This window comes from Podarcis gaigeae, assembly GCF_964106915.1.
Source record: "Podarcis gaigeae genome assembly, chromosome: 7".
NCBI classification, from domain to species: Eukaryota; Metazoa; Chordata; class Lepidosauria; order Squamata; family Lacertidae; genus Podarcis; species Podarcis gaigeae.
In genome coordinates, this window is record NC_139683.1 from 80,440,514 (window position 1) to 80,457,778 (window position 17,265).

General features: G+C 42.3%; 3 protein-coding genes and 2 long non-coding RNA genes across 6 annotated transcripts in view; 3 read left to right on the forward strand and 2 right to left on the reverse strand.

Annotated features, from left to right (window-relative positions):
* Nucleotides 1–17,265, forward strand: part of LOC310849468 (sodium-dependent neutral amino acid transporter B(0)AT3-like) — a 61,061-nt gene continuing 43,796 nt past the window's right edge. Inside the window, exon 1 of the mRNA XM_083749699.1 lies at nt 1–84. The gene's annotated coding sequence lies outside the window, so the exon portion shown is untranslated. The remainder of the gene's footprint in view (nt 85–17,265) is intronic.
* Nucleotides 31–17,265, forward strand: part of LOC310849460 (sodium-dependent neutral amino acid transporter B(0)AT3-like) — a 39,940-nt gene continuing 22,705 nt past the window's right edge. The window contains exon 1 of the mRNA XM_083749681.1: nt 31–89. The gene's annotated coding sequence lies outside the window, so the exon portion shown is untranslated. The remainder of the gene's footprint in view (nt 90–17,265) is intronic.
* On the forward strand, nt 68–16,729 carry LOC310849469 (sodium-dependent neutral amino acid transporter B(0)AT3-like). 2 transcript variants are annotated; one of them, XM_083749701.1, is made up of 12 exons: nt 68–292; nt 2,693–2,833; nt 4,522–4,659; nt 5,065–5,246; nt 6,423–6,533; nt 7,272–7,384; nt 8,486–8,614; nt 9,002–9,152; nt 10,003–10,207; nt 13,282–13,441; nt 14,888–15,044; nt 16,382–16,729. In XM_083749701.1, exons 1-12 carry the CDS (start codon nt 94–96, stop codon nt 16,562–16,564), a joined length of 1,869 nt encoding a protein of 622 aa, XP_083605827.1. In that variant the 5' UTR covers nt 68–93; the 3' UTR covers nt 16,565–16,729. The 2 variants fall into 2 exon arrangements, with proteins under 2 accessions (XP_083605827.1, XP_083605828.1); XM_083749702.1 differs by lacking the exon at nt 6,423–6,533.
* The window catches only part of LOC310849491, a 23,584-nt gene continuing 20,312 nt past the window's right edge, over nt 13,994–17,265 (reverse strand). Inside the window, exon 2 of the long non-coding RNA XR_014566925.1 lies at nt 13,994–14,045. This is a non-coding gene — a long non-coding RNA (uncharacterized lncRNA). The remainder of the gene's footprint in view (nt 14,046–17,265) is intronic.
* LOC310849487 overlaps nt 15,775–17,265 on the reverse strand; it is a 7,574-nt gene continuing 6,083 nt past the window's right edge. Inside the window, exon 3 of the long non-coding RNA XR_014566921.1 lies at nt 15,775–16,391. This is a non-coding gene — a long non-coding RNA (uncharacterized lncRNA). The remainder of the gene's footprint in view (nt 16,392–17,265) is intronic.

Genomic DNA, 17,265 nt, shown 5'->3' on the forward strand with positions numbered 1-17,265 from the left:
TGCTGCTTACATGGTGAGTGAGGAGGTTCAGTTGCCTGGCTGCTACTAATATTGGAGAAATATGTAGTGAAAGGAAAATAAGAAGTTGTAAAGATGGCAACTGATCAACCCGAAGGCAGTGTTGAGGAGTATAAAGTAAAGATGGCAACTGATCAACCCGAAAGCAGCTCTAAACACTCACAAAGGCCCAAGTGGGATAGTAAATTCCAGTACCTTTTAAGCTGTTCCGGATTTGTTGTGGGTCTTGGAAATGTGTGGCGTTTTCCATACTTGTGCCAAACCTATGGAGGAGGTAAGAGAAAACCCACCTTTTCATTGATTAGTTGTGTTTAGACTAAACTATGACATGCTCCTCTTGTTCTAAAATAATATGTGTTTGGGGTGTGCCACACCCCTCTAATCTCTGGATCCAGCAACTGTTAAAATTTAATCAATGCTTCAAATTCTTGGAATAGCCAGGCTAGCTCCCAGTGAGGTGACAGCCTGAGTGGTGGGCCATTAAGGGAGATTAAGGAGCACTATGTGAGATGTAAAAAAAGCCAGAGGTGGGAACAGTGGTGGCATAAAATGGTTCTGCAGAGGCAGCTGCAAACGTACTTATATGTTGCTACGCTCCACCTGATGGCCTCAGCTGTGGCAGATGATAGCTAGAGGGAGGAGACTGTCACAGAAGCTGTAAAAGGGGTGGAAGTACTTTTTTTGGTGGGTTGGATAAAAAAAATAAAATTCCATTTATATCCTGCTCTTCCTCCTAAATGACAGATGGCTAAGTGCACAGAGCAAAACAACACAGAGACAGTGGGGACAATATGTCACTAATTTTTCTATTAACTTCAATGCCTCACTGCAACTCTTACGATTTGCATGCAGAGCTTAATAGTATTACTGAATGACTTACAACCCAAGCGTTAAGTCTTGTTGGGATTGTTATCCATTGTTACTGATTGATTTGGTTTTACTGCATGGATTTAGTGCCTGAGTGAATCAAGTTGTTTACTTTCTCTGACTAAATGGACATGGATTTTTTAAAGTGTTTGGGTTTTTTTATTGGCAAGAAACATGATAAAATAAATAGCCTTGCTTCTAGGCAACCATGACAATAAGAGCCAGTGTGGTGTAGTGGTTAAGAGTGGTGGACTCATAATCTGGTGAACTGGGTTTGATTCCCCACTCCTCCACATACAGCTGCTGGGTGACCTTAGGCTAGTCACACTTCTCTGAGGTCTCTCAGCCTCACTCAAATCAGAGCGTTTTTCTGGGAGAGGAAGGGAAAAAGAGATTGTTAGCTTCTTTGAGACTCCTTAGAGTAGTGATAAAGCGGGATATCAAATCCAAACTTTATTTTAAACGTGGTGTTTCTGTACTTTGACTCTTAACACTGATAAATGATTTTAAGATACATATTATTCCTTGTTGAAAAATGAAGAAATTAGAAACAAGCTACTTTGTCCAAGAGCAACTTCCTTTGCAGCAGCAAAGTAACTTTTTGTCAATCTTTTCTGCTTCTCAAGGAAGGCAGATAATTTAGACATAGACTAAGGGAGCTATGAACACCTGAGCTGACTCTAGCTGATTCCCCTCAAAGTTGATTTAACTTTGGTTTTAGAAAACAACACTGCCAAATCAAAAGAGACACTAACGTGGGACAGGGTAAAGATTGATAGGGGAGGCATAAATGCTTGATACTTGAGTTTTTGAAGTATCATATGACAGAATCATAAAAGCATTGTCCAGAACAGATTATTTGCAGAGCTCCCCCCGCACCATTCCAGAATTTTAAAAATGAATAAAAACAAGCTACAATGTAACTGCAAAAACAGCATTTTTTTCATGACTTTCACCTTCTAGATCTTCTACAGCAGGTCTAATTTATGCAGTTTAATGTGCTTTCAATGCATGCCACAGTAAAAAAAACAATAACCCGCTAACAATTAGTTGTATATTATTGCCTTTTTGCACAGTCCTAAGCAGGAAGAACATGATTAGCTCTATCTACAACATTTCCCTGCCCCTCATACAGTTTATATCGGAGGGGGCAATCCTGATTCAAATCCGATATCAACATCACAGCTTCCCCAATGGAGGGTTAGTTAATAATCCTTAGCTGTAGAACCCTTGCCCCTTCAAGGAACTAGATTTCTCAAGAGCCACAACTGGGAGCCATAGCAGTTAAGAAGCACCCCCAGGTTTTCTTACCTCAGTTGATCACCATATAAAAAAAACTGCTCAGTCAACTCAGTCAACTGCTACAGCTTTGTTTGCTTTACTTAATAATTATTTTACGTACAACATACGTACCTAACAGATGCTGCTGGTATGACGATAATACTAGTAGATAGTTAGAGATGGAGGTGGGCATGAGCAGTGGCATAATGGGGGGGGGGGGGGCTGGAGCCCCGGGTGCAGAATTCTGAGGGGGTACAACCAGGCACCCACCCACCAGGCATTGGCTTCACCACCCTGGCAAAGGCAGCAAAGCAGACCAGGCCCATGGAGTACAGGCATGGATGGACGGAGGTGGTCAAGGGGCATCCCCAGTGTGGCCTGGACTGGCCAGACATGCCTCTGCAGGCAGCTGGCACAGCAACGCCCCACTTGGCTGGAGGTGTGCTCCACCAGCCTCAGGGGACTTTCCCGCCCTGGGTCTATGCCACTGTTATGAGCTAACTGTGCTTGGAAATTGTGTTTCTAGGAGCATTCCTGATTCCATACATCACCACGCTTGTGTTGGGAGGCATCCCTGTATTTTTTCTTGAATTAGCTGTAGGGCAATGCTTGAAAAAAGGCCCCATTCGACTCTGGTGGCGCATCTCACCTTACCTGGGAGGACTGGGTAGGTTTCTGCAATTTCCTTTACTTGTGATTATACAATCTTCTAATCATTGCTCCTTCCTGGAAAATGCATGGGCTACATGAGGGTGTGATAGCAAACCCAGTAGTGGTAGGGTAAAAGGTAAAGGACCAGTCAAAGGTGACTATGGGGTTGCAGTGCTCATCTCGCTTTCAGGATGAGGGAGCCAGTGTTTGTCCTCAAACAGCTTTCTGGGTTGTGTGGCCAGCATGACTAAAGTGTTTCTGGTACAACGGAACACCGTGAAGGAAATCAGAGCGTACAGAAATGCCATTTACCTTCCCGCCACAGTGATACCTATTTATCTACTTGCACTGGCGTGCTTTTGAACTGCTAGGGTGGCAGGAGTTGGGACAGAGCAACGGGAGCTCACCACGTCACATGGATTTGAACCGCTAACCTTCTTATTGGCAAGTCCAAGAGGCACAGTGGTTTAGACCACAGTGACACCCGCTTCCCAGTAGTAGTAAACTCAGGCAGTTTCGTGCTTATTCTGTCTGGAACAGGGGTCAGCAAACTTTTTTAGGAGGTGGCTGGTTCACCGCCCCTCAGAACTTGTGGCGGGCTGAACTGTGTGTGTGTGCACGCATGCGGCGGAGGGCGGCTTCTCTCTCTCTCCCTCTCTCTCCCCCAGCCCCTCCCCCTGCTTTCCTACCTCTGCCGCCGCTCTGACTGTGGTTGGGAGCCAGTGTCAGTGGTGGTGCTTCTCCTTTCTAGGCCAGCTTTCTCGGGCACCAGGTGCAGGGCCAGCAGGCGCACCAAGCTCCATACAAAGCCCCGTGCTTGTCACGATGCCCACAGTGCAGCCATGGACAGAGAGGCCAGCGGGTGGGTGTCGAGTCTTTGGATTGGCTAGCTGCCAATCAAAGCCCAGCTGCCTTCCTCCACAGGGCGGGGAGAAGCCAAGAGGAGGGAAGCGCTGCTGCCATGGTGTGTGTGAGGGAGGGGAGGGGAAAATGCACCCGGAAAAAAAAATGGCACTGCCCGAACAATGAAGCTGATCCAAGCGGCGATTCCAGGACCGTCTGTGGGCTGGATCCAGAGGGCAATCGGGCCTGATCGTGGCCATGGGCCTTAGTTTCCTGACCCCTTTTCTAGAAGATAGACAGAACCACTGGGGCAGCCTGTCCGATTTCACCACCTGAGGCAAAATGGGAATTGCCCCCCCCCCCAGTTTGTGGTTATCACCACAGCGATAACTATTTATCTACTTGCACTGGCATGCTTTTGAACTGCTACGCTGGCAGGAGCAAGGACCGAGCAACGGCAGCTCACCCCGTCTTAGGGATTTGAACTGCTGACCTTCTGATCGGCAAGCCCAAGAGGCTCAGTGGTTTAGACCACAGCGCTACCCGCATCCCAGTAGTGGTAAACTCAGGCAGTTGCATGTCTATCTGTGTAGAAAATAAACAGAGCCACTCAAGGGCAACCTGTGTGATTTCACCACGTAAGGCAAAATGGGAATTGCCTCCCCCCACCCCCCCACCCAGTTTGTTAGCACCAACATTTACTTCACAGAGCAATGTTGTTTTCCAGACTGCCAGAGTTCAGGTAGTAATTGGATTTGATCTTTCCATTGTATGAATCAGGCTCTTGCAATATTTACGTTAAATAGCAATTGTTTTTGTTCATGTGCTTGTATATTCTGCATGTGCTTGTATATTCCACAGGTTACAGTTCTTTGATAGTGTCCTTCCTAGTGAGTGTGTATTATAATATGCTTTTGGCCTGGATTTTGTGGTATTTTATAAACTCTTTCCGAATCCCGTTACCTTGGAGTTCCTGCCCAACAGATACCAGCAAACCAGGTGAGTTCCCAAATCTCTTGCTGCTTTCTGTTATTAATATCTGCTTTTCTATGTATCCTTCAACCACTGCATTAAATTGTTTGTCCAACTCTGCCACAGTCAGCAACTGTCAGACCCAGGTGTGTTCCTGCCATGCCTCCTTTGGCCCTAGCTACAGATTGGGATAAGCAAAAGCCCTACAGGTGCCCATTTTTCAGTGCTGGCTGGGGCTGATGGAAGTTCTAGTTCAAAACATCTGGATGGCACCATATTAGGAAAGTCTGTTAGAGCATGGTGCGGATAACACCAAGATTGCAGATTCGATCTCCGTATGGGACAACTGCATATTCCTGATCGTCAGGATCCTTTCCAACTCTTCTATGATTCCATCTGTTTTGATAATGCCTTCTGTGCTTGTTATTTCAGAACTTATTGAAGAATGTCACAAAAGCACACCTACCAATTATTTCTGGTATAGGTACACTTTAAACATAAGCACGGATATTGGAAACAGTGGCCCACTTCAGTGGTGGCTGGTTTTATGTTTGGCAGCCTGCTGGTTCCTTGTGTTCATTTGTACAGTACGAGGAATTGAATCGACTGGAAAGGTGAGCAGGGATTATTACCAGACACCTGTATTTCACTGACCTGGTCCTCATTGAGGTGGTAAAGCCATCTTTGGGCTGCACCACATGAGACAGAAAGCAGCTCACATGAACGAATGTTCTATCATATTTTTAAAAGGCACCTGCCCATTGAAAACTAATACGTCTGCGAGGAGGCTAGGTTATAATCCATATGCAGGAGGTATTTTTTTCATGCGTTTGATCAGCAATACGTAAAGCAAATGAGAAGCAAAATTATGGATTAATTAGCTATAAAGTGCAACTATGAGGAACACAAGTGTTCCCATTAGACTGCAGGGCTAAAGCACCTTGGGATGGAACAGCAGTTTAGATGGCCTGACTCGGACTGTGTCATAAAACGTCATAATGAATAGTCAGTTGAATAATATATTGCTTTTTTGGGCAAATATGTTGAGCTTTTTGGCTACCATACGCCCTTACATTTTAACTGATTTAGACATTATTTTCGGAGAACAAATCCCAGTTATGTCCAGGAAAATCTGGATGTATGGATAAATCCAGCATTCTCTGGTGACTTTATGCACCTAATAAAACAAACGGTAGCCTACAGTGTTGGTCCTTAAGGAGTCACAAAGTGTTTTCTACCTTTTTTCTCTGCAACATAGAAAAAAATTATGCTTGCCTTTTTAATTAGTATCCTACTTCTCATCCAAAGAGTTCAAGCTACTCTCTCTTTCCTCTTGCACACAATCTGCTTACAATCTTTCAGTCGGTTAGACTGGAGAACTGTCTCAAGAACTGTCTCAAGAACTGGCTTCATGGCCATAGGCACCAACTTGGACAAATGTTGGGAGGGGGCCCCCACTGCCTGCACTCCCCCCACCTCCCTGCACTTCTGTGGAGCACACCTCTGCAGGTTTCCTCAATTCTAGTCTGCCATGTTAACCACTGCTGCACCACACTGGATGGCACCATTATGTGGTGATTTACACACATGCATGAGCTGCTGTAGCTCAAACATGGCAGACAGAACTTTTACATTTCCTCAAACCACCCTAAACAAAAACAGTTTATCACTGAGTTGGATTCAGCTGCAACTGTTCAGTAATTTTGTGTGCGCAGTATCTGTTTCATGGTATTGCCTTAACCTCTTCCTGACACTCACTTTTTTCTTCTCTGTTTTGCTCTTCCTCTTAGGCAATATATTTTACAGCCCCATGTTCTTACCTAATTCTAACATTATTCCTAATTTATGGACTGACTCTCCCAGGAGCTGTTCACGGATTACTCTACTTCATGACTCCTAATGCAAGTATTTATTCAATTGATCCTTGGTGTTCCAGATGATGTACAGAAAGTCTGACTTGGTCTTTTAGAGGTGGCTTTGAACTTTGAACTTTCCTCCATGCTTCTTCTTTGTTTACCACTTAATACTAGTTGGGATTCACACATATTCTGGCAATTGTACTTTGTTAATTCCCTCTGGAATCTATGAAGAACAGAAACTTGTGTAAAAAGTGCCCTTTTCTAAAATTCATGAATATAGGCAACCCTGGGTCAAATCTTATTTTTTGACAGACAAGGCAGAACTACACTTAATTGTGCAAGCATGGGGTGTCCCAGTTCTGTATTTGAGGAAGCCAGTGGGCAGGTCATTACTCCTCCCTATGCCCACCAATTCTTCCCTACAAATGCTCCCCTGGGCTGCTTTTTGTTTCTTTGTCTGGCAGGGTCCAAGACTGGAAGATGTGCAAGTGAAGGTAAAAGCACTCTAGTGAGCATTTGTAAGGGACTATCGCCAAGCATGGAAAGAGTTAAGCGCTCTCTCCTACACACTGATTCTCCCCCTCCAGCAAGCCCCCAGCAGGCAGTTTGTGAAACACTTGTTTGCCAGTATAATGCATTGTTCTGTTCTGAATTTGTTGAATTCAGAAAACACACTAATTTTCCACTGCTTGCCAGGAAGGCCTGTATCAGTGAAATATACACAGGAATTATGAGACTAATAATGTGTTTAGCCCTGAACTCTCTCTGTCTCTCTCACAGCTCAAGAAGATCAACAATCCACGTGCCTGGCTTGATGCAGCCACCCAGATCTTTTCCTCTCTTTCTTTAGGATTTGGGGGACTCATAGCATATTCAAGCTACAACCCGTCAATGTAGGTATCATTTTGCAGTTTTGTTAGCTTTCACTCACAATGTGGAGGGGAGTTGTTTGACACCGTCAAATAAACCTCTATGAGATAGCGCCTCAGTGATCTCTGGAGACAAGATTCAATTCTCATTCAGCCCACACTGGAGCCCAGGAAAAGCGGTTGGCTCTGTTCTCTTGATGTTTTCCTGTGTGAGCAACCCAAAGATGCTCTCTGTTGTTCTTTCTGCAATGCCAGTGCTGGGCAAAGTTCAGCTACGTTTGAGATGCAATAATGAGAAGGCGAGTGACTGAGGCGGCTGCATGCTCTCAGTATAACTTATGCCTTAAGGTTCCAGTGAGAATAAAACAGCATAACTTGCTTGTATGCTACCTTGGAATCCTTTGGAGAAAAGTGAGCTCTAAATGTGATAAATGTGTAATATTTGGGCCCCCTCCAGTCCCAGAATGATGAGAGATTTCAGGGATTCCAATGCATGCACCAGGGCTGGTTTCTGTTGAATGAGATCTGAAGAGTCTTACTGACATTTCTGTATCAAAAGGCTTTAGTTACACAAATATACAGCATCAACACTCAGATGGATCCTCCTCCCCCAGTAGATTTCTAGAACCGCCAGTGCCATTTCATTGGATCTTCACAGAGGATTAGTCAGGCCTTCTCTTTTTCAGACTTTGTTCTAGGTCTGCCTGCTTATTTTCTCTTTCCCACATTGAGGACAATTTTTATTGTAATTATTGGTAGGTTTTAAACATATTTTTTTACATGTTTATAGTTTTCATTCTATCCATGTTTAATTGTATTTCAATGATTTTTTTCCCTCTAGTGGTTCATGTTTTTAAACTGTAAGCTGCTTTGAGTCCTGTCAGCGAATAAAGAAATTAATAATAATAACAATGACAAAACCAACATATTTCAGTAGTGCCTTCAGCTATTTAGTTTCTGCGACAACATGCCATCTGTCAATTGCTTTGTTTTACTGTTCTGGGATTGAAAATATTCAGTGAAGAATAGAGTACAAGTACTTCAAATAAAATAATAAATGTATAACAGACTCGGTGCTGTCCTTTGTAACGTTTAATCAGGTTGTTATGTACTTGTTTTTCCTAGTAATGACTGTGAACTGGATGCTGTCATGATAGCAGCAATAAACTCTTTGACTTCTTTGTTTGCATCAATCCCAATTTTTTCAATTCTGGGGTTCAAAGCAACAATGGCCTATAAAGAATGCTTGGAAAGGTGAGCCGTTCAAGTTTCACAGTTAGGAACCAATTTAAGGTGTTGGTCCAAGTTCACAATTTTTGTTTTTCATTGTCTAGAATTTTGTGTCATCCCCCCCCCCTTTAAACCAGTTTAGGGGACCCCAGAGGGCAGAATTAAAATAAGATTGTAGCATAGAACACAAAGTATACAATCCTGCATGTTCCATGTGCATATTCATTAATTCAGGTATACAGGCAACTTCCTGTTTGTATGGGGGTTGCGTTCCTGGTCCCAGCGCACGTCAGTGGTTGTGCATAAACCCGTTTGGCCCTGGCCTGCCCCTATTTGAAGCAAATTGCTGCTGTTTTTCTTAGGGACTATGGCAATGTAAATAATTCGTATCATTCCTGACTTTACTGACAGAAATGTTAAAAGCATCACCAAGGCATTCAGGAAAGACAACATCACTGTAGACAGCAGCGCATTTTGGCTCAGTTATTTGAATGAAACAGATATCAATAAACTGGCATCTCTCAAACTGGCAAATTGTGATCTCCAGTATTTCCTTGATAAGGTATTGTACTTGCATTGCATGAATGAATGGGGCTTCCTTCTCTGGTCACATTCCATGAAGGTTTCTGCAGCTTCCACTGCATTTTTCTGTAGTTTCTCTGCTGGACCTCTACCATGCTGCAAGGAGGTCACAGCCCTCGGTCTTCAGCTACTGTTGAAGTGATGGCCCAGGCAGGAAATTCTTTCAGAAGAGCTGTGTTTAGCTCTTTGGCTTCATACAAGCTGCTGTGTCTATGGTAAACTAGCTTGTTACTCTACCCATATGTATGAGTGCACAGAGACCACAGGTTGTTTGCCTGGTTATCTCCGAAGAAACACAATCTATCTTCCCCCCTACAACTATTGTTACTGGGGTGTTCTATGGTCACTTTATTTAGCCACAAATACTTGCACACAGAAGATGGGGCTCAGGGAACCCACCAGAACTCTAGTCCAGCTTGATAAGTTTCCCCTTATAATTCTGCAGAGACGCACACAAACCATATCTGTGTCTGCACGTATGAGCACTAAAAGAGCCACAGAAAGCAATCTGTGAGCTTAGGTGGCTGCTTTTATTATTTTATTACCTTTCCTTCACCCTTAGCTCCCAGGGCAAGTGACAACGATTTAAAATGCAACACTAAAAACAGATTACAGCAACTTAATACCACTAAAACATGGTGAGTCCCAAAAATGCACATCTCAGGTGTCAAGGGTCCAGGTCAAGATAAGAACTTGTCATTGGTAATGACTGTATCTTATTCCAGATGATGGCTAAATGTTGAGTAATACAACATTTTGCCTCTGCATTAGAATAGATGACATTTAGAAATCAATCTGACAGTTTTTACCATTATTTGTGAATTTTGCAGAGTGTTTCTGGAACCGGCTTGTCCTTTATTGTGTTCACTGAAATCGTCATTAAGATGCCTGGATCAAACACTTGGGCGATTCTGTTTTTTCTCATGCTGTTCAGTCTTGGTGTATCTTCCATTTTTGGACTCATTCAAAGTATATTGATGCCTCTCGCAGAATCTCCCATTGTGTCTAGATACATATGCAAGGAGGCTGTATGTGGTAAGGCATCTTCCTCAAATCCTTTTCTTTGCTGTTAACCATGCTCAGGATTAATTTGGTTCAAAGTGCTTCTTGTACATTATTTCAGCTATTGTAAATAACAGTAGCTTAATACTATCTCTGTATTGCAGATGGGGGCTGAGATAGGGTTCATGGGCATGGCAGTATTTCGATGGAATATCCTGGCTCATTGCTCATTCTCTTAGCTGCTACTGTTGTTTCAAGATACGTTCTTTCCAGATTCATTAACCTCCCCAGGGAGGTTTGGCTGGCACCTTCATTATACATCTTTAAGTGTCAGGCAAATAAGGTTCCTCTTCAACCAGGCCCTGGGAGAGAGAGAGGCAGTGTGGTGTAGGGGTTAAGAGTGGTAGTCTCGTAATCTGGGGAACCGGGTTCGCGTCTCCGCTCCTCCACATGCAGCTGCTGGGTGACCCTGGGCCAGTCACACTTCTTTGAAGTCTCTCAGCCCCACTCACCTCACAGAGTGTTTGTTGTGGGGGAGGAAGGGAAAGGAGAATGTTAGCCACTTTGAGACTCCTTAAAAGGGAGTGAAAGGCGGGATATCAAATCCAAACTCCTCGGTCTCGGATTCTGCCGGTCATCTCTGCCAGTTGCATATAGTCTATCAGCTGCATCTGCCATTCTTCCAGTGTGGGTAGATCTTGAGTCTTCCAATTCTTGGCAATGAGTATCCTTGCTGCTGTTGTTGCATACATAAAAAATGTTCGGTCCTTCTTTAACACCCCCTGGCCGACAATACCCAAGAGGAAGGCCTCTGGTTTCTTGGTGAAGGTATACTTAAATACCTTTTTCAGCTCATTATATATCATTTCCCAGAAGGCCTTCACTTTAGGGCAGGTCCACCAGAGGTGAAAGAATGTTCCTTCATTTTCCTTACATTTCCAACATTTATTATCAGACGAATGGTATATTTTGGCAAGTTTAACTGGGGTCATGTACCATCTATATATCATTTTCATTACATTTTCCTTCAAAGCGTTACATGCAGCGAAGTTCAGCCCAGTGGTCCACAACCTTTCCCAGTCCTCAAACATAATGTTATGCCCAATATCCTGTGCCCACTTTATCATAGCAGATTTAACCAGTTCGTCTTGTGTATTCCATTTTAACAGCAAGTTATACATTCTTGATAGTACCTTAGTCTTTGGTTCTAACAGTTCTGTCTCCAACTTCGATTTCTTCACCTGGAACCCTAGTTTTTTGTCATTTTTAAAAACTTCTTTAATCTGGGCGTAATGTAACCAGTCTCGCACTTTACCCTCCATTTCCTCCAAACTCTGCAATTTCCAATTGTCACCGTCTTTTTCTAATATTTCCCAATATTTTGGCCATTTGGCCTTCATATTGGGTCTTTTTCGGGCCTTGGCTTCCAGAGGGGACAGCCACCTCGGAGTTTTGTTTTCCAATAAGTCTTTATATTTTGTCCAGACATTAAATACTGCTTTCCTGACAATATGGTTATTAAAGGCCTTATTGATCTTAACTTTATCATACCATAAATATGCATGCCAGCCAAAAGCATTGTTAAAACCTTCCAAATCCAACACATCAGTGTCTTCAAGGAGTAGCCAGTCTTTTAGCCAGCAGAAAGCTGCGGCTTCATAGTACAGTTTTAAGTCTGGCAGGGCGAAGCCCCCTCTTTCTTTCGCATCAGTTAATATCTTAAACTTAATTCTGGGCTTTTTGCCCTGCCAGACAAATTTAGAAATATCTCTCTGCCACTTCTGGAAACACTCCGTCTTGTCCACAATTTGCAATGTTTGAAACAAAAACAACATCTTTGGCAATACATTCATCTTAATAGCAGCAATTTGGCCTAAAAAAGAAAGCTTCAATTTTGACCAACTGTCCAAGTCTCTCTTAATTTCAGACCAACATTTTTCATAATTATCCTTAAATAGACTCAGATTTTTTGCTGTTATGTTTACCCCTAGGTACTTTACTTTTTTAACCACAGTTAGTTCTGTTTCTCTCTGGCACCGTTCTGACTCTGTATCTGTCAAGTTTTTCCCCAACACCTTGGTTTTCTGTTTATTTAGTTTAAATCCCGCCACCTGACCAAAGTCTTGAATCAGTTGTAATACTCTTTTTGTACTAGATTCTGGCTCCTGCAAGGTCAAGACTAGGTCATCTGCAAAAGCTTTAAGTTTATATTGTTTCGCTCTGACCTGAATCCCTTGCACCAATCCGAGACCTGGGAGAAGAAAGGATGGAAGAAGACTGGAAGAAATTTAAAACTTATTTACAAAAATATTGTAATTTGATTGAATGTTAAGAAGGATGCTTGATCATAAATAATTGGCCACCACTAAACTAGATTGAAATTAGACGATAAGCGAGATAAAGGAAAAGACAAACCCTTTGGGAGAACTATCAGATTATATTTAAACGAGTGGATATAAGATTGTAAACAAGATGATAATTTGCATGAAAAAATTTTTTTAACAATGTAAGTGGGAGCGGGAGACGTGAGGAAGTCCAAACGAGTTATGAAATTTTGTGTATGACATAAGCAATGTTGTTTGTTATTTATGCTTTTTTCTTATAAAAATTCTTAATAAATATTTATAAAAAACAAAAAATCAAATCCAAACTCCTCCTCCTCCTCCTCCTCCTCTTCTTCTTCTTCTTCTTCTTCTTCTTCTTCTTCTTCTTCTTCTTCTTCTTCTTCTTCTATGGCCTTTTAAATGTGTTTGTGTGAGCGGGGGTGATTGTTTTGTTTTTGTTCTATTTATTATGTGCTTTTATCCTGTATTTTTATCTTGTGAACTGCCCTGATATCTCCGAAGGGCACTGTATAAATTAATAAACAGTAATAACAACAATAACAATAACAATAATCTGGTGAGCAGAAACTGTACAGTCTTAATGATGCCACATTGCACTCATTAACCATTAAGGATAGGTGAGTGGCAAAACTTGGGTGTTTGGCAAGAACGGAACAGACATGTTGGGATTGATTATAAACGCACATGTAAACACCAATGCTTAGGTTTTCTTTTATTTCATTTCATTTGTGTTAATTGACTAATGAATGTTGTTGTCTGTAGGTTTAATATGCCTTTCTGCTTTTCTGCTGGGCCTGCTTTTTGCTCTGAGATCAGGAAACTACTGGCTTGAGATGTTTGATGCCTTTGGGGGAACCATGCCTTTGCTAGTCATTGCTTTCTTTGAAGTGATGGGTGTTGCATTTCTTTATGGAATGAAAAGGTATGGCTATGTTTCTTCGTATATGTATCTGGATAAGCCCCTAGGTGCACAAGCAACTCAAGGCAGATGAACACGTGAGGCTGTATTCATCACTAAGCATTTCTATTGAGAAATGAACACACTATGGAGAAGCTAGGCAATCCACCTACATCTTGTGATGCAAATCAGGATTTTTTTAGTGATGGAGTGCCTTGCCCGCCCCCCCGGTCTGCTACCCCACTTACATGGAAACTAGCTCTAATGCTTGAAGAGGGTTTACAAGGTAAACTGGTGTCTAATCTGGACTGCTTCAAACTGCTTTAGTGAGTTGTGTTTCAAAACTGAATACTCATCCATGGGGGGAGCCGTTATGTTTAATATGAGGGCCATTCAGTCTGAAGAGGTACAGTCGCCAACAGCCATCTATTTGAAGTGGTATGGCCCAGGACCCAGATTTACCAGCACCCCTCATCATAGGGATCATGAGAACCAAGCCCATTGATAAGCTGGTGAGGTGTGACACTTCCATTTCCCTCCTTTATCCTGTGAAAACAACACTCTAAGCAACAAACCTTTATTTAGTCTATTTATTTAGAAAAGCATTTCTGTACCGCCAAAAAACACACTGGGGTGATGCGCAACATTAACATAAAATACAATTGCAAACAGTACAAATAATTGTGGAAGTGGCTGGCTAAACAAAACATTAAAGAGCAATGAAGATCTGATTTTTAAGCGAAGCAGGAAAGTCAAAAGTGAGGGTGTCTGCCAGATTTGTTCCTGGCCTAGGTGCAGCAAGTGATACCTTTTTATTGTATTTGAAGTATAACCACATGTCCCCCTGCTCAGAAATAAATTCCATTGCATACAGTGGGAATAAGATCCCAGCTAAGGTTTGCAGCCTTATGCATAATTTGGTGATATACACCCCACAAGTTGCAATAGGATAAAGGTTTCCTATCTGTTGTGTTTAATTTATTTGTGCAAACGATCATTTGATTTGGGGTTGGGGGTTGTGTGCATGTGGCCTACTTAACAGCCCAAGCAACTGTCAGGGAGGATAGATCTCTATTTGAGGGAGTCCTTGATTTGAAAATCCCTCTGGTTTAAAAGATTAAGAACTCTAGGCAGGGAGAGCAGGGGCTTCAAAGTTAACACCTGGAAAGGAGACGGAACAGGCTAGCTGATCAGTCTTCTCCACTATGGAGACATGTAATACATTTCTATTTCAATCACAAAAATCATTTCTAAATTAGCACATAAACGTTTTACGCAAGCCTGAATCCTCTTTTGTTTGCATTTCCCTCTTTTGAGTGATGCTTATGTAGCTGCTCTACTTGTTCAAGTGATGAGCAGGCATGCGGTCAGAGGAGAAACAGAAGTTTAGCTGGTTTCATTTTTTAATAAGGTTACATGCAAGTGAATTGTCCACAGATCCCTCACTAAATATATCCATTTCATTAACAGATTCAGTGCAGATGTGGAAAAGATGATAGGAAGACCACTAGAATGCTATTGGAAGGCAATGTGGCTATTTTTCTCGCCAGGGACAATGCTCCTAATCTTTTTGTTCTATGTACTTGTTGAGCCACCATCAAGCTACAATACGTGGAACCCAAATTATGTAAGTTACCTTTATACAAGTCATTACTAGTCTTTCCCTAATTTGCATTCATGGGGGGGGGGGATTGAGGTCTCACTCCAATCTTGCTGCTACTCCTGAATCTCAATTCAACTCCTGAATTGATAAAGATGCTCTGCTTAAGCACAGAATTCCTGGGCTATCACCGATGGTTCACTAGGGCTTACAGGGGGTCCTGCAGCTAATTAGCCTCACCAGATTTTTAATGCTGGATTTTTTTAGATATGCTGTAAACCACCCAGAGTGGCCGGGGAAACCCAGTAAGATGGGTGGGGTATAAATAATAAAATTATAAATTATTAAGTATAATCAACTGAGGATGCTTTATGTTGGCCTTTTTATTTAATGTCCTGCCTCTTTTGTTTCAGCCGCACATTTAATAAATGGTTTTACATTTTGATTTTATTAGTGGACAGAGGAGGAATGACTGCTGGGGCTGGGATGCAAAAAGGAATGCAATAGCGCACCTGTAACAGTAAACATGTTTTTTCTGTACAGTCACAGTAGGTGCTGTAACTCTCTAATGGTTTGACTTTACCCACAAAGGCACACTCTTCTGCTTTCTCCCAAGACAGATGGATGCCATGTGGTTCCTAGCTAGCCAACCATACAGACACTGATCAGTCCCAGATCGGTTCAGCTTCATGAGTTTTCAGATGATAAGCCTTGATCATAACTGTTTGCTATCAAGTCCCAGTCTACATAAAAAACAGAGAGATTTTACCATTTCGTGTGACAGGAGTGAGCGTTCATAAAAACAGTGTTTTTTGTTAGACACAACACGCCACTAGCACAATGGGACTTTCTTCCCCTCTCCTCCTCCCATGGCATCCCAAAATTTGCTCCAGAGCAGGCACCCCCAAACTCGGCCCTCCAATTGTTTTGGGACCACAATTCCCATCATCCCTGACCACTGGTCCTGTTAGCTGGGAATGATGGGAGTTGTAGTCCAAAAACAGCTGGAGGGCCGAGTTTGGAGATGCCTGCTCCAGAGGGTTTGGGAAATCCCTAGAAGGTATTTAAGAGGTGCACCAGTGGAGAAGAGAACATCCCATCATGTGAGGAGACATCCTTGTGCTGATGAAGCCATAGTCTTAGCCTATACACTGCATGCAACTCAGGAGCCTTCCCTTTCCCTTTTGGAATAATGCCAACCTTTCCTTACCTCCCATTTTGAAGTATTAACAAGCTGTAATTCCTGTCCTCACTTACCTGGGAGCAATCCCCATTTAACCTGATGGGATTTACTTCTCTGTAAACACATAGAAGATTATGCTGTTCGGTGTGGCTTTCATGCAATATATTTGTTTCTCCCAAAGGTACATTTTCCTGCAAAAGAGTCGAAAAAGTATCCCCCCTGGGCTGTCGTCATCTCTGAGATGCTTGAAACTGTACCATCCTTGATGATCCCTTTGGGAGCCATTTATCAACTTTGGAGAATTGTGTTGAAAAAGAAACTGCTACAAATAATACATCCAGACACCAGCACTGGTAGCACCTGATCTTAACTTTTGTTTCAGCGATCTGGTCACCCTTGTTTCCCCCATCCTATCTTGACCAATAAAAAAACCCACACATGTATCCTCAAATTTAAGGTATTCACTGAGTAAGAATGTAGGGATTTCTACATAAAACCATTTTCTAAATAAATGCATCTTTATATATAACATTTATAAATGTTCATAATGCATAACACATAAATTATCTAGTAAGTCTTACTATGCCAACCATATAAGGCAGGTCCACATTCTTATACCTACATTGCAGGTGTGGGGGCTGAAACTGAAAGACAGTGCTTTGCCTAAGGCCATTCAGTGCATGAGATTTAGAAAGGGGAAAACTGCTAGGGGCTGATTACAAAATGATGACATTATAAGTGGACACCCTCCAAAACATAAGTAGACAGAACATGGTAATTCCACAGTAAGGATCTTTTCAGGCACTACCCTTATGACAGATTGAGATATATAAATAATAACTGGAATTTAGAAGACCCAATCCATTAAGTCACAAGTTGTATTTTCTAAATTGGAGATCTGAGTCTTACCAAGTAAATGGGCTATTACCAAGAAAGATACAACAACTGTTTTGGCTGAAAGGCCATGTGCAGTACAATAATAGTCTTGATTTCTCAGCAAGGTTTAAGGAAAACCACATGGTTCTGGCAGCCACAATTACAAAATAATGTGCTACTGAGTTTTTA

Coding starts and splice junctions, on each gene's coding strand:
- LOC310849469 (XM_083749701.1), top strand. CDS start 94: ATGGCAACTGATCAACCCGAAGGCAGTGTTGAGGAGTATAAAGTAAAG. Junction 293..2,692: donor GTGCCAAACCTATGGAGGAG/GTAAGAGAAAAC, acceptor TTGTGTTTCTAG/GAGCATTCCTGATTCCATAC. Junction 4,660..5,064: donor AACAGATACCAGCAAACCAG/GTGAGTTCCCAA, acceptor TTGTTATTTCAG/AACTTATTGAAGAATGTCAC.